Source organism: Columba livia, chromosome 5 (assembly GCF_036013475.1).
Source record: "Columba livia isolate bColLiv1 breed racing homer chromosome 5, bColLiv1.pat.W.v2, whole genome shotgun sequence".
NCBI classification, from domain to species: Eukaryota; Metazoa; Chordata; class Aves; order Columbiformes; family Columbidae; genus Columba; species Columba livia.
This window is the reverse complement of record NC_088606.1, coordinates 67,309,410-67,323,640: the sequence shown is the minus strand read 5'-3', so window position 1 is coordinate 67,323,640 and position 14,231 is coordinate 67,309,410. Positions and strand designations below refer to the sequence as shown.

At 66.7% G+C, this 14,231-nt stretch overlaps 4 protein-coding genes and 1 non-coding gene across 6 annotated transcripts; 4 read left to right on the top strand and 1 right to left on the bottom strand.

Moving 5' to 3' along the window:
- The first annotated feature begins 342 nt into the window (after window positions 1-342).
- Window positions 343-415, top strand: TRNAV-UAC (transfer RNA valine (anticodon UAC)). The gene has a single exon. It is a non-coding gene; the product is annotated as a tRNA-Val (tRNA).
- A 198-nt stretch (window positions 416-613) lies between these two features.
- Window positions 614-7,620, bottom strand: CABP4 (calcium binding protein 4). Of its 2 annotated transcripts, XM_065065638.1 has the most exons (7): window positions 7,214-7,620; window positions 3,814-3,956; window positions 2,942-2,972; window positions 2,107-2,250; window positions 1,909-2,018; window positions 1,053-1,200; window positions 614-946 (listed from the first exon to the last, which is right to left on the bottom strand). In XM_065065638.1, exons 1-7 carry the CDS (start codon window positions 7,611-7,613, stop codon window positions 918-920), a joined length of 1,005 nt encoding a protein of 334 aa, XP_064921710.1. In that variant the 5' UTR covers window positions 7,614-7,620; the 3' UTR covers window positions 614-917. The 2 variants fall into 2 exon arrangements, with proteins under 2 accessions (XP_064921710.1, XP_064921711.1); XM_065065639.1 differs by lacking the exon at window positions 7,214-7,620 and having other exon boundaries at window positions 3,814-5,642.
- On the top strand, window positions 5,198-6,898 carry GPR152 (G protein-coupled receptor 152). Its single transcript, XM_065065636.1, has 2 exons — window positions 5,198-5,224; window positions 5,595-6,898. Exon 2 carries the CDS (start codon window positions 5,606-5,608, stop codon window positions 6,719-6,721), a length of 1,116 nt encoding a protein of 371 aa, XP_064921708.1. The 5' UTR covers window positions 5,198-5,224; window positions 5,595-5,605; the 3' UTR covers window positions 6,722-6,898.
- CORO1B (coronin 1B) lies at window positions 7,353-11,963 on the top strand. The gene is made up of 11 exons (XM_065065622.1): window positions 7,353-7,466; window positions 8,333-8,535; window positions 8,614-8,736; window positions 8,813-8,942; window positions 9,023-9,204; window positions 9,397-9,516; window positions 9,604-9,708; window positions 9,786-9,931; window positions 10,019-10,076; window positions 10,540-10,833; window positions 11,240-11,963. The coding sequence occupies exons 2-11, from the start codon at window positions 8,335-8,337 to the stop codon at window positions 11,363-11,365; spliced, it is 1,485 nt and encodes a 494-aa protein (XP_064921694.1). The 5' UTR covers window positions 7,353-7,466; window positions 8,333-8,334; the 3' UTR covers window positions 11,366-11,963.
- A 102-nt stretch (window positions 11,964-12,065) lies between these two features.
- Window positions 12,066-14,165, top strand: PTPRCAP (protein tyrosine phosphatase receptor type C associated protein). Its single transcript, XM_065065641.1, has 2 exons — window positions 12,066-12,483; window positions 13,437-14,165. The coding sequence occupies exons 1-2, from the start codon at window positions 12,457-12,459 to the stop codon at window positions 13,992-13,994; spliced, it is 585 nt and encodes a 194-aa protein (XP_064921713.1). The 5' UTR covers window positions 12,066-12,456; the 3' UTR covers window positions 13,995-14,165.
- Window positions 14,166-14,231: the final 66 nt, after the last annotated feature.

The following is a 14,231-nucleotide window of genomic DNA, read 5'->3' as shown; positions in this document are numbered from 1 at the left end:
GGTTCCCTGGGGCTGTTGCCACTTCCCCCCCAAAAAAGGGAACCGTGGGGGTCAAACCCATGGGGGGGATGCTTGTCCACAGGGTGACCCCACAGCCCCTGGGGTGTTTGTCCCCCAGTCCCCCCGTGCTGGCCCAGGGGGGTCTGTCCTGGGGGTCCCTGTGTGTGTCCCCCCCTCCCCAGCAAAGGCTGGTGGACTCGAACCCCCAACATTTGCCCCCCCCATTAAGAACCCAACACACTTTCCCTTGGGACCCCCCAATGGTGGGGATTTTTGGGGGGTGTCCTCAGTGTCTCCCCAGGTCCCCTACCGGAATGGGGGGGCTGGGGGATCCCCCCGGCCGGCTCCATGGTGTAGGGGTGATCACGTCTGCTTTACACGCAGAAGGTCCTGGGTTCAAGCCCCAGTGGAGCCAAAACTCCCTGCTTGAATGTGGCTTTTTGGGGGTGCCCAGGGACCCCCTTTTGTGGGGGGGTGTCTCCAGTTGGGACCTCCCCTGTGTCCCCCCCGTGCTCACCCCTGGGCAGAGGTGACTCGGGGTGTCAGGGCTGGGAACGGTGCCACCCCACGTCCCACCCTGCGTCCCCCCCAACAACCAACAGACACCTCCGGCTCTGATCAAGGGGGTTTATTGGCTCCCCCAGCGCCCCCCCTGCGCTGCCGCCACCCCCGGGGGCTGTTGGGGTGGGGGGGTCTCGTGTCTGCCCAGCTCCCAGACACGGGCACAGCTCTGGTTGTTCACTCTGAACCCTAATGGTGGCAGAGAAGTTGGGTTGGTTGTGTGAGCAGGGAGCGCTTGACAAAGATGGGGTGTGTGGAGGGGTTCCCTCCTGCTGACAAGGATGAGGTGGCGGGGGGGTCCCCTCCTCCTGACAAGAACGGGGTGGGGGGTCCCCTCCTCCTGCCCCAAAGCTTCGTTACCGGGATGACAGCATCATAACAAACTCTGCGGAAGGAGGGATGGGGGTGTGAGGGCACCCGGTGCTGAGTCCCCCTCGCAGCCCCTATGGGAGGGCAGGGGGGGCTGCAGGGAACTGTGGGGGGCCCCTCACCATCGAAGTCCACGTGCCCGTCCCCGTTGAGGTCCACGTCCTGCAGGATCTCGTCCACCTCCTGCGCCTTGAGCTGTTCCCCCAGCAGCGCCGCCACGGCCGCCCGCATCTCGGCCCCGCTGATCTCCCCATCCCCGTTCATGTCGAACTGCGGCGCCCATGGGTGGAGGGTCACCCTCCCCTCCCGCCATGGCCACCCCATGGTCTTCTTGTGGCCACCAGCCCCTCCACAACCATGGTCACCCCCATGGTGACTGTTCCCCACAGTCACTGTCATCCTCTGGTCTTCCTGTAGTCACCATCCCCTCCATGCCTGTGGTCACCCCCGTTGTCATTGTTCCCCTGTGGTCACAGTCACCCCCCTGATCTCCTTGTGGTCACCATCTCCACACCTGTGGTCAGCCCCATGGTCTTCTCATGGTCACTGTCCCCTCTATGCCTGTGGTCAGCCCCATGGTCTTCCCATAGTCACTGTCACCTCCAAGCCTGTGGTCACCACCATGGTCACCATTTGCCTGTGGTCACAGTCACCCCATGGTCTTCCCATGGTCACTGTCCCCTCTATGCCCATGGTCACCTTCACGGTCACCACCTCTCCGTGGACATGGCCACCCCATGGTCTTCCTGTGGTTATTGTCCCCTCCATGTTTGTGGTCACCCCCTTGATCACCATTGCCCTGTGGTCATGGTCACCCCATGGTCTCCCTGTGGTCACTATCCTCCCATACCTGTGGTCACCCCCATGGTCATTGTCCCCACCATGGTCTCTCCAGGGCCGCTGTCCCCTCCACCCCCATGGTCCCGCTCATGCCCACGGTCCCTCCCGTGGCCATGGTCCCTGCGGCGGTGGCCGTACCTCCCGGAAGGCGATCTTGAGCTCCCTCACGCCCACCATGTGAGCCGTCTCCTCCCGCAGCTTCGGCCCCATCATCTGCACAAAGTCCTCGAAGTCCACGCGGCCACCCACTGCGCACAGGACAGGGACACCCTCAGCACCCCACGCCCCGTCCCCTGTCCCCCCGGTCCTCTCTCTGTCCCCATGGCAGCCACTCACTCCTCATCTTGATGTGCTGGGAGATCTCGATGAGCTCCATCTCGGTGGGCATGTAGCCCAGGGTGCGCATGCAGGCGCCCAGGTCCTTGTAGCTGATGTACCCGTCCTGGTCTGTGTCAAACTCCTTGAAGGCGTCCAGCAGCTCTGGGGACACGTGGGGACACCGTCAGGTGTGGGGGTCACCCCGGCACCGCATCAGCCCAGGGCAGGTTCCTCCCTGGATGTCCCACCATGAGAGCGGTCCCCATGGTACTGTGCCGCATGGCACTGTCCCCATGGCATGTGTCCCCACAGCATTGCACCCCATGGCAGATCCCTCCATGGCACATACCCCCATGGCACCATGTCCCATAGCAGATCCCTCCATGACAATATGCCCCCATGGCACTGTCCTCATGTCACATCCCTTCATGGCACATGTCCCCATGGCCCTTTCCCCATGTCACTTCCCCCCCTGGTATGTGTCCCCACAACACTGCACTGCATGGTAGATCTGTCCAACAACGTGTCCCCATGGCACTGTCACCATGTCACATCCCTCCATGGTACGTGTTCCCATGACACTGTCCTCATGTCAGATGCCTCCATGACAATATGTCCCCATGGCACTGTCCCCATGTCACTTCCCTCCCTGGCATGTGTCCCCATGGCACTGCACCCCATGACACTGCACCCCATGGTGGATCTGTCCAACAACATGTGTCCCCGTGGCACTGTCCCCGTGTCACATCCCTCCATGACAATATGTCCCCATGGCACTGTCCCCATGTCAGCTCCCCCCATGCCCCCAGCCCACGCCAGCCCCCCATGTCCCACTGTCCCCTCCCCTGCTCACCGTCCAGCTCCTCTGGTGACAGCTCCCGCTCCTGGGACAGGCACACACGGGGTGGGGACAGAATCAGACCCAGCTCAACCCCAACCCCCCCACAACCCGCAGTGTCACCTTCGTTAAGCGGGGGCCAAAATTAACTCCGGCGGGAGGGATTAGAGGGATTGGAGGCAAAGCCCTTCCCTGCCCCCTGCCGCACCCCTGTCCCCTGTGTCCCCTCCGCCACCACCCCCAGGGCTGCCCAGGACCCCCAGGGTTTGCCCGGCACCCATGGGTGCTGCCCAGGGTGCCCCATGGGGAGGCACCATGTGTCCCCTTGCAGAGGACAGCCAGCGTGTCCCCATGGGTGTCCCCTCCATCCCCAGGGCCCTGGCGAGGTCCCCGACATCATCGCCAATGCCCCCATGTCCCCTCCACCCCCAGACTCCCGACCATCCCCAACTTTGTCCCCGTGTTCCCTCCATCTGTAGCGTTCCAGACTGTCCCCGTGTTCCCTCCATCTGTAGGGTTCCGGACTGTCCCCATCCCCAGTGCCCCCATGTCCCCTCCATCCCCAGGATCCCAGAGCACCCCCAACTCTGTCCCCATGTCCCCTCCATCCCCAGGATCCCAGAGCACCCCCAACTTTGTCCCTATGTTCCCTCCATCCTCAGGATCCCAGAGTGTCCCTGTCCCCATCCCCAGTGCCCCTGTGTCCCCTCCATCCTCAGGGTCGTAGAGCACCCCCGACTTTGTCCCCATGTCCCTTCCATCCGCTGGGTCCTGGACTGTCCCCATCCCCATCCCCAGAACCCCCATGTCCCCTGCATTCCCCAACCATCCCCGACTTTGTCCCCATGTCCCCCCCATCCCCATCATCCCCACCCAGCTGTCCCCACCTTGCCGAAGACAGTGTTGAGGAAGGGCGAGTAGGTCTTGGTGGCAGCGGCGTGGGGGTCCCCGTGTCCCTTCTTGCCACTCTTCTGGCCACCGTGCCGGGACTCGGAGCCGGGGCTCTTGCTGCCAGCCGGGGGGGGGCTGCCTGTTTCGGGGGGTTTGGGGGTTTTCTCACCCACCTCCCCCCCACCTTTCCCCTTGCTGGGGGTCTCTGTGTCTTTGGGGGTCCCCTTGTCCCCGCGGGAGCGTGGCATGGGTGGGCAGGGAGCGGGACCCCGCGGCGTCCGAGCCCGAAGGAGGTGACAGGGAAATCCTCTTACCCCCCGGCCCCCCCGCGGGCTCCTGGGCAAAGCCAATTAGTGCTGATTAGTGGCAGGAAATGGCCACCGGCCACCAGCCACTGTCACCCCCCATGGCCACTGTCACCCTCCGTGGCCTCACGCCCGGGTAGAGCCACCGGCCACTGGCCACCAGCCACCGGATAGGTCCCCAGGGAGCGTCCCAGGGCCACCCTCTGTGTCCCTGCACTGGCACTGGCCCATGTCCCCAGCACTGCCACCCCACAGCCACCAGCGTGTCCCCAGCACGAAACCATGTCCCCAGTACGGACTCCATGGCCACCACCGGTGTCCCCAGCACCAACCCATGTCCCCAACACTCACCCTGTGGACACCAGCGTGTTCCCAGCACCAGCCCATGTCCCCAGCGCTCTCACCCCGTGGCCACCACCTGTGTCCCCAGCCCAGACCCCCATCCCCAGCCTGGTGACCTGTCCCCCCTGCGGGAATGTGACAGACGTGGGTGCCGTGGCGGGCGCAGGGCCCCCCCGTGTCCCCTGTGTCCCCACGATACCATCACCGGACACAACAGCTGCGGGCGGGTGACAGCAGGAAGTCAGTGCATGGCAGGAGATGGCATCGTGGGGACACTCTGGCCCCTGCTCACACTCGCTGTCCCAGCACCAATGTCCCCATGTCCCCACCCAGGGGGCTCCCTGCTGCCCTGGGACCCCCAAACCAATGCCCCGGGGGGGGTCAGAAATGGGTGGGGGGCAGGCTTCTCCATGGCTGCCCCCCTGCCCCGTGTCACCGTCCCTGGGCAGTGACAGTGGGGCCCCTTCCGCTCTGCGCTGCCTGACAATGGGCAGCGGCCCCCCTGCACCCGCCCTGTACCAGGGGGGGAAACTGAGGCACAGCTGGGGCCACCCCAAGGTGCTGCCCCAGAGCTCCCCACAGGGACAGAGTCAGTGCTGGGGGGTGAGAGATTTGGGGTTCACTACCAGGGGAAGGGGGGGGGAGATAGTGGGTGGAGCTTCAAATCCGCAGCACCTCCCCCCTCCTCCCACATATAGGGCGCCCCACAGCCAGGTCCCACCCGCCCGCCGCCTCCAACCGAGTGCTCCCCACCATTCAAGTAGGTCCTACTCTATTTACCCCCCGGGGCAGGGCTGGTGGGGTGTCCCTGGGGGCACGATGGACACAGTAGGGACGGGGTGACACAGCTAATGGGGGACAGGGATACCATAGTGGGGGGAACCCCAAAAGTGAAGGCAGGGCAGGAGAAAGTCAGGTCAGGAGGATCAGGGGGGTCACAGCATGGATGGGGTGGCATGGAATGGGGTGGCATGGGAGGGGGTGACACGGGAGGGGGTGGCAAGGGACAGGGTGACATGGGAGGGGGTGACATGGGACGGGGTGACATGGGAGGGGGTGACACGGGAGGGGGTGACACGAGGAGGGTAACACTCTTTCCCGCAGCCCTGAGCTGCCTGTGCTGCCCACAGGAGCCGGGGTGATGGAGCTGCCGAATGTCACCCTGTCCCCCCCGCCGTCCCCACCGCCCCCTGGTCCCCTGCCATGGGACGGGCAGCTGCTGGTGGTCTGCGTGGTGCTGGGGCTGCCGGCCAACGCCTTCACCCTCTGGCTGACGGGCTGGCGGCTGCGCTGCCGGGGCTTGGCCACCTTCATCTTCAGCCTGGCCGCCTCCGACTTCCTCTTCCTCACCAACTCGATCCTGCAGATCTGGTCGGTGGCCCAGGATGACCAGTGGACGTTGGGGACACCCCTGTGCCGCCTCCACCAGTTTCTTTATGCTTTGGGCTACTACAGCGGGCTCTTCTTGCTGGCGGCCATCAGCCTGGACCGGTGCTTACTGGTGGCCGCCCCGCTCTGGTACCGGTGCCGGCGGCCAGCGCGGTTACCGGTGACGCTGTGCGTGGGTGCGTGGGTGGTGGCGGCGGGGTGCAGCGTGCCGGACACGGCCTTGTCGTCGGCCGTGGAGCTGTGGCCCGGCTGGGCCGTTTGCCGCAGCGAGAGGGGGAGCTGGGAGAAGCCCCTGCGGTGGCTGGAGGTGATAGTGGAGGGACTGGTGCCGTTCGGCGTGGTGGTGGCGTGTCACGGGATCGCCTTGGTGGTGGCATGGTGGCGGCGCGGCCGCCCGCTGGCTCGTTTCCAGCGGATCGTGGCAGCCACGCTGAGCGCCTACGTGCTGCTGCATCTGCCCTTCCAGGTCACCCAGCTGCTGCAGCTGGTGGCCCCCGACCGCTTCGGTCACCTCCTGTACCTGCTGGGACTGGCCATCAACCTCAGCAGCTGCGTCAACCCCTGGCTCTACCTGCTGCTGGGAACCCGCGCCAGCCACCACCTGGCCCGCATGCCACGGGCTATCCTTGCCTGCGTGTCACCTGCCGCTGTCACCCCCGGGTCACCTGCCACTGTCACCACTGAGGCATCCACTGCCATCAGCTCTGTGCCACCCGCTGCCATCACTCCTGTGTCACTTGCCACCCTGACCCCTGTGCCACCCGCTGCCATCACCTCTGTGCCACCCACCACTGCCATCACCCCTGTGCCACCCACCACCCTCACCCGCCCACCAGCACCCATGGGGTCCCCACCAACATCTCCATGAGCTGTCCCTCCTTTCCCCACCCAGCACGGCTGTGGGGTGGCATGGGGCCATGTCCCCCATGTCCCCGCTGTGCCCCCAGCTGGGGACATCCCCACTGTGGCCCCACGTGTGGGCTGAGCCCACCATCCACACACGCAGGTGTGGCCTCGGTGGGGCACAGCCACCTGTGGGGACATGGGGGACAGCGTGGCACTGTTCCTCATGGGGGACCTGTGCCCGGGCACCACGTGGGGGGCTGGCCCTGCCCCAGGGGGTGACTGTGCCCCAGGGGGTGGCTCTGCCCATGGGGACTGTGTCCCACAGGGTGACCCTGCCCACGGAGTGACCGTGTTCCACTGGGACCGTGTCCCACAGGGTGACCCTGTCCCACGTGGTGACATTATCCCACGGGGTGACCGTGTCCCAGGGGACCGTGCCCACGGGGCGACCGTGTCCCACAGCGTGACATTATCCCACAGGGTGACCCTGTCCCACGTGGTGACATTATCCCACCGGGTAACCGTGTCCCACGGGGTGACCCCGCTGTCCCCAGTGCCGTGCCGGGTCCCGCTGTCCCCCGATCGCGGATCCCCACGGTTCCCCCCGCCCCCGTACCGGCTCCCCCCTCACCCCTCCCCTCCCGGTGCCGGTGCGCACGCGCGGGGCGGGGCGGGGCTCCGGTCACTTCCTGCCCCCGCCCCCTCCCGCCGCACCGGGCCCGCGCGCCGCCGCCCGCTCCCACCGGCCCGGCCCCGCCCGCCCGCCGGTGAGTGCGGGGACGGGACCGCTGTCCCACCGCGGGGATGGGGCGACCCCGGGGCTCGGCCTTTGGGGACCGACCCGGCCCCATCCCCATCATCGTCCCCAGCCCTGACCCCCGGGGTCCCCCCCATCCGCCTCTCCTGGGCGTCATCCCTCCCTGTCCCCACCCCTGTCCCCTTACCCAGTGAGCCCGTCCGTATCTCTGTCCTTTCTGTCCCCATCCCTGTCCCTTTACCCAGTGGGGCCATCCCTGCCCCGTCCTTGTACCCACCCCTGTCCTCCTGGTCCCCTAACCTGATGGGGCCGTTCCTGTTCCTCCTTTCTGTCCCCATCCCTGTCCCCTTACCCAGCAGGGCCATCCTTGTCCCCATCCCTGTCCCCTTACCCAGCAGGACTATCACTGTCCCCATCTCTGTCCCTTCACCCAGCGGGACCATCCCTGTCCCCTTACCCGGCAGGACCATCCCTGTCCCCATCCCTGTCTTTGTCCCCTGACCCACCAGCGCTGTCCCTGTCCTCCTTTCTAATCCCCATCCCTCAACCCATGGCAACACCCTTGTCCTTGTCCCCATCTCTGGAGGGGCCACCCCTGTCCCCATCCCGGGAGGGATGTCCCCTGTCCCCCCCACACTGGGGCGGGGCAGGGCGGGGTTTGTTTGCCCGGCAGGCACAGGGCATTCCGACTTCCCGCTCCCGGGAGGGGCCGAGCCGCCCTTTACCCAGGGCGGGGGACAGGGACAACCCCCCCTGACATCCCATGACCCCTAGCGGGGGACACCCCCACTCCTTAGGGCTGGCCACCCAAGTGCCACCTCCCCTGTCCCTGGCTGGGCTCCCGCGGCGCTGACCCCGCAGGGGGGTGTCCCCCAGCCATGTCGTTTCGGAAGGTGGTGCGGCAGAGCAAGTTCCGTCACGTTTTCGGGCAGCCGGTGAAGACGGAACAGTGCTACGATGACATCCGCGTGTCCCGTGTCACCTGGGACAGCACCTTCTGCGCCGTCAACCCCTCCTTCGTCGCCATCATCGTGGAGGCCAGCGGCGGCGGTGCCTTCCTTGTCCTCCCCCTGCACAAGGTGACACCGGGGGGGTGCCGACTTGGGGACCTTTCTGGTGGGTGACCCCCCACCTCAACTTTGTCCCTTTGTCCCCAGACCGGACGCATCGACAAGTCGTACCCCACGGTGTGCGGGCACACGGGTCCCGTCCTCGACATCGACTGGTGTCCCCACAACGACTATGTCATCGCCAGCGGCTCGGAGGACTGCACTGTCATGGTGAGGGGACGGCGGGGGTTTGGGGGCGTTGGCAGGTGTCCCTCCGCTGTCCCTACTGTCCCCTGTGTCCTGGCAGGTGTGGCAGATCCCCGAGAATGGGCTGAGCCAGCCGCTGACGGAGCCCGTGGTGGTGCTGGAGGGACACTCGAAGCGCGTGGGCATTGTCACCTGGCACCCCACCGCCCGCAACGTCCTGCTCAGCGCAGGTATGGGGGGGACTGCAGGGCCGGGGGGTGTTCTGTAGGGGGTATATGGCCGAGGTGACCCTTCCCGTGTTGTCACCCAGGCTGTGACAACGTGGTGCTGATCTGGAATGTGGGGACGGCGGAGGAGCTGTACCGGCTGGAGGGGCTGCACCCCGACCTCATCTACAGCGTCAGCTGGAGCCGCGACGGCTCCCGCTTCTGCACCGCCTGCAAGGACAAGAGCGTCCGCGTCATCGACCCCCGCCGTGGCACCGTGGTGGCCGTGAGTCCCCAGGGGACCTGTCACCGTGCCTGTGTCCCCAAGGCGCCATCCTGCCCTGGTCCTCAGGGGGAGAACCGCCCCCAGCCCTGCTCTTGTCCCCTGTTGCTCCCTGCTGTCCCTTGGGTGCCCTTGTCCCCTGCTCCTCCCTGGGGTGCCAGGATGCTGTCACCGACCCCTGTGTCCCCTCCCCAGGAGAAGGAACGGGCGCATGAGGGGGCACGGCCCATGCGCGCCATCTTCTTGGCCGACGGCAAGATCTTCACCACCGGCTTCAGCCGCATGAGCGAGCGGCAGCTGGCGTTGTGGGACACGGTGAGGAGCACCCCGCAGGGTCCGTGGGGCAATGTCGGGAGGTCCCATGGGGACGTTGTCCCTCGGCACTGACACCCTGCCCCACAGGAGAACCTGGAGGAGCCCATGGGGCTGCAGGAGCTGGACTCCAGCAATGGGGCTTTACTGCCCTTCTACGACCCCGACACCAACGTTGTCTACGTTTGCGGCAAGGTACGGCCTCACAGTGACCCCCCCCTCACCTGTGCCCCCCTCCCAGCCTGTGAACCCCTCCAATGCCATGTCCCCAGGGTGACTCAAGCATCCGGTACTTTGAGATCACGGAGGAGCCCCCCTACATCCACTTTCTCAACACCTTCACCAGCAAGGAGCCCCAGCGGGGCATGGGCTGGATGCCCAAGCGTGGGCTGGACGTCAGCAAGTGCGAGATCGCCAGGTGGGCATGGGGACATGGTGGGGGACAAGCGGGGTGCCCCCATTCCCGCTGACCTCCCCATGACCCCCTTTGTGCGCCCCCTGGCAGGTTCTACAAGCTGCACGAGCGCAAGTGTGAGCCCATCATCATGACGGTGCCAAGGAAGGTCAGTGGGGACTGGGGCGTGTGGGGACTGGGACACCCCCCACTCCTTGGGACACGACAGCAGGGTGGGGGTCCCTGGTCAGGGGGAGGTGGCTGGGGGGTGGGTCCCCAATCAGGTTGATGGGGCCCCCATGGGGGTTGAGTAGGGTCCCTGGGTAGGATGTGAGGGTCTCTGGGTGGAGGTTCCTAATCAGGTTGGGTGGGGAGGTCCTCAAGTGTATTCATAGGGGTACCTGGGTGGGACGTGGGGGCTGAGTGGGGGTCTCTGGGTGCTGGGTGCTTGGTCCTAATCAGGCTAGGTAGGGGGTCGTCCCCAAGTGTCCTGATAAGGGTCCCAGAGCAAGACAGGGAGCTGGGTGGGGGTCCCTGGATGGGATATGGGGGCTGGGTGGGCGTCCCTGTGAGGATCCCCAGGTGGGTCCCACCAGCCCCTCTGACATTCTTTTTTGGGGGGGGGGGTGCAGTCGGACCTTTTCCAGGATGACCTGTACCCCGACACAGCGGGCCCCGAGGCGGCGATGGAGGCGGAGGAGTGGGTGGCGGGACAGACGGCGGGGCCGGTGCTGGTGTCCCTGCGCCAGGCCTATGTCCCCAGCAAGCAGAGGGACCTCAAGGTGAACCGCCGCTCGCTGCTGCACGACAGCGGCCCCCCCGCCGCTGCCAGCCCCGCCGCACCGCCCGCCGCGCCCCCCGCCGCGCCCGCGCCCACCCGCCTCAGCGCCCCCGCGGCCCTGGGCACCGGCCCCTCTGCGCCCATGGTATGTGTGGGGTGGGGTCTCAGTGGGTGGTTTCTCTGGGTGGGGTCTTTAGATGGGTAAGGTCTGTGGGTGGGTGGGGTCTCAGTGGGTGGGGTCTATAGGGTGGGGCAATGGGTGGGCTCCTTGGAGTGGGTGGGGCCAAGCTGGGAAGGTGGGCGGGGCAATTGGTAATGGGTGTGGTTATGGCAGGGTGGTGGGCGGGGTCTCTGTGGGTGGGGCAGTGGGTGAGTCTAAGCAGGGGTGGGGTCTGTGATGTGGGTGGAGCCAGGGTGGAACGGTGGGTGTGGTCAGTGTGGGCGGGGGCAGGGCTGTGGGTGGGGCTGTTGGCATTAGGTGGGGCCAGCCTGGGGTGGGGGTGGGTGTGGCGGTGGGTGTGGCGGTGGGTGTGGCTAACGCAGGTGCGCAGGGGGGCGGGCGGCTGGCGGAGGTGCTGCAGGAGGTGGCGGCTCTGCGGGCGCTGGTGGCGGAGCAGGGACAGCGCATCACCCGCCTGGAGGAGCAGCTCAGCCGCCTCGAGAACGGCCATGTCTAGGGACCCCCCCGGGGGACCGCTGACCCCCACCAGGGACCACTGACCCCACCCAGGGACCACTGACCCCCATCCCCAGGGACGCCCCCACCTGCCAGGGACCACGCCTGCACCCCAGGGTCCCCTGAGCCTTCCCCTTCCTCCCTGGGGTCTGTCCCCCCACAACTGGGGTCTGTCCCCCCCCACCCCACTGCCGGGTCCTTCTCCCGTTGGAGGGCTGGCCGCCCCTCTGGCAGCTCCCCCCCTCACCCCCATTGCCTTACTGGGTGCTGCCCCCCCAAAATCATGGACCATTATCTCCCCCCCTCCTCAAATCGTGGACCATTCTCCCCCCAGCTCCCCCCCATGTCCTCAGGCTGGGGGCTGCTCCTGGGATCAAACACCACCCCCTGCACCCCGTCCCCCACCCCGGGTGGGGTGGCGTCTTCCCCCCCTTCCTGTGGGACTGGGCATGATCTGCTCCCCCCCCATCCCCAAACTGTGGAATATTGTCCCCCCTGTATTTTGGGGGCTTCTTCCCTCTCCCTGTCTCCCCTCCCACCTTACAGTGCAGGGTCAAAAACTTATATTTTCACTCCAAATAAAGGACTTTATAAGAAAAGTGCTGTGTGAGGCCAGGGGCTGGGGCAGAGATGCTGGGGGGGGGCTCTGTGTGGGGTTGCTGTTGGTTTGGAGGGGCTTGTTGTGCGGCCAGGGAGCTCTGACGGCTGCGGGGGGGACAGGAAGGCGCAGCGGTCACGGGTACCAGCTCACCCGCCTCGCGCAGGAAACGGGGGGACGCAGCACAAGCAGATTGTCTGCAAGGGGATGCCCCCCCTAAACAGCTCACTGGGGGGGCTCAGTGCTCCCAGGATGGGGGGAGTGCTCCAGTGACCCCAGGGCTGTGATGGGGAGCAGGGGACAGCTGGGGGTGGTCACAACGGGTCCCCACAGCTGGGAGTCCCCCTGGGTTTTCTGGGTTTGTCTCGGTAGGCGGGGGGGTGCAGCACCTCGCCTCCCCCCGCACTGATACATCCGCTGCGTGGGGGCAGGAAGTGTCGCAGGGGCCCCCCCGGCACCCGCCGCACCAGCACCCGCTTCGGCAGCACCCGCTGATGGCGAGCACCCCAAAATCGGGCAGGGTGGGTCAGGGGGAGTCTGGGACCTGGGTGGGGGGGCAGCGTCTAAAATAAGAATGAGCTGGAGGAGGCAGGCCCTTCTCCGGCCTCAGTTTCCCCTGCCGAATCTTCGGGGGGGTGGCTGTGCTTCATTCAAATTGGGCTCCCCGCGTCTGCTGGTTGAGGGCCTGAGGTGGCGGGGGGGGGGTCCCTGGGGTAGATTGCCCTCCCACAGCGGGGCTGGGGTGGGGGGCAGCAGGGCCTGGAGGTGCGGGAGCTGGGGGGCAGGTTTTGGGGGGGGGGGTAGGGGTTGGAGGGACAAGGGCAGCACAGTGATGCATGTGGGGGGTGAGGGACAAGTTTTTGGGGGTGGGGGGACAAAGGCAGCCCAGCGAGGCCAGGGGGGCATGTGAGGGGGGGTGAGGGCAATGTGATGGGTCTGGGGGGCAGGTTTGGGGGTGGGGGGTCCAGGTTGGAGACTGAGTGCAGGACTTGGTGGGGGGAGATTTTGGGTGGGATAAGGGCAGCATGGCGAGTCTGGTGGGGGAGCTGGGGGGAAGGTTGGGTGCTAGGGGTCCAGGTTGGAGACTGTGGGTACAGGGCTTGGTGGGGGGGGATTTTGGAAGGGGTGAGGGCAGCGTGGTGGGGCTGGGAGGCAGGCTGGGGGGGGCCTGGAGCCATGGTGGGTGCTATGGGGCTGCAGCTCTGTGGGAAGGGAGCAGGAAGAGAGCAGCTATGGGGCAGCCCCACAGGCAGCGCGGGGGCGGCAGCACCCAGCTCCTCTCCCCCAGCACCCACAGGTGCTGCAGCACCCGCTGGCGGGGAGGGGACGCGGGTGACACAGCCCAGGGCCCCACATGCCCTTCGCCCCCGGGGCCATACCGCACTTTCCGGGACGAGGTGGTGGCCCCGGGAGCGGGAAGGCGCCGGGCTGGGTGCCAGGGACGCGGCGCTGACCCCGCTGCCCTCACCCGCAGGCTGCGGCGGCGCTGGCACCGGTGCTGCTGGCAGTGGCCGGGCTGGTGGCAGCGGGGGAACCGGTGGGGACGCGCAACGACCGGGCGGTGGGGGCCCTGCTGGGGGTCCTGCTGTGCCTGGTGGTGGGTTTGGCGCTAGCCTGGCACCATCTCTGCCGGCTCTCGGCCGGACGGTACCACCCCCGGCCCCTGGGCCACCGGGCGCTGGCAGTGCTGCGGGGACAGTGGCACCGGCTGCGGGGACAAGGTGACACCGCGGAGGAGGCTGGGGACAGGGAGCTGGCGACAGTGGCCACAAGGGAGGAGGAGGAAGAGCTGATGCCCTGGAGCCAGGAGCGGCGGCCGCGGGAGGAAGAGGAGAAGCAGGAGGAGGATGAGGATGAGCAGGAGGAAGAGCAGGAGGATGAAGAGGCTGAAGCCGCCCCTGAGGTCGGGGGGAGCCCCCCAAGTGGGGGGCAGGTGGCGGGGGGCAGCGCCGAGGCTCTGCTCAGTGACCTCCACGCCTTCTCGGGGACGGCAGCGTGGGGGGACGCACGGCCCCATGTCACCGCCCTGTGACATCACTGTCTGTGACATCACTGCCTTGTGACATCACCACCCTGTGACATCACTGCCTTGTGACATCACTGCCCTGTGACATCACTGCCCTGTGACACCCCTCCCTGCCCGCCTCCTGATTGGCTGCACGAGCCTTGAGACTGACCAATTAAAAAAAAAGCTCTGCCCATCTGTGGTTGGCAGTTTTAGGGGGTGAAGGGGGCGTGGCTTGGGGGAAAGTGGGTGGGGCCAAAGAAA

What these genes read in the sequence shown, in the direction of transcription:
- GPR152 (XM_065065636.1), top strand. Translation starts at nt 5,606, where the DNA reads ATGGAGCTGCCGAATGTCACCCTGTCCCCCCCGCCGTCCCCACCGCCC.
- CABP4 (XM_065065638.1), bottom strand. Translation starts at nt 7,613, where the DNA reads ATGACGCCCAGGAGAGGCGGATGGGGGGGACCCCGGGGGTCAGGGCTG. An exon ending in TCAACACTGTCTTCGGCAAG is followed by an intron (nt 2,973 to 3,813) that starts GTGGGGACAGCT and finishes TGCCTGTCCCAG; the next exon opens with GAGCGGGAGCTGTCACCAGA. An exon ending in CGGGCACGTGGACTTCGATG is followed by an intron (nt 947 to 1,052) that starts GTGAGGGGCCCC and finishes CTCCTTCCGCAG; the next exon opens with AGTTTGTTATGATGCTGTCA.
- CORO1B (XM_065065622.1), top strand. Translation starts at nt 8,335, where the DNA reads ATGTCGTTTCGGAAGGTGGTGCGGCAGAGCAAGTTCCGTCACGTTTTC. An exon ending in GCCGTGGCACCGTGGTGGCC is followed by an intron (nt 9,205 to 9,396) that starts GTGAGTCCCCAG and finishes TCCCCTCCCCAG; the next exon opens with GAGAAGGAACGGGCGCATGA. An exon ending in TTGTCTACGTTTGCGGCAAG is followed by an intron (nt 9,709 to 9,785) that starts GTACGGCCTCAC and finishes CCATGTCCCCAG; the next exon opens with GGTGACTCAAGCATCCGGTA.
- PTPRCAP (XM_065065641.1), top strand. Translation starts at nt 12,457, where the DNA reads ATGGCGAGCACCCCAAAATCGGGCAGG. An exon ending in GCACCCCAAAATCGGGCAGG is followed by an intron (nt 12,484 to 13,436) that starts GTGGGTCAGGGG and finishes CCTCACCCGCAG; the next exon opens with GCTGCGGCGGCGCTGGCACC.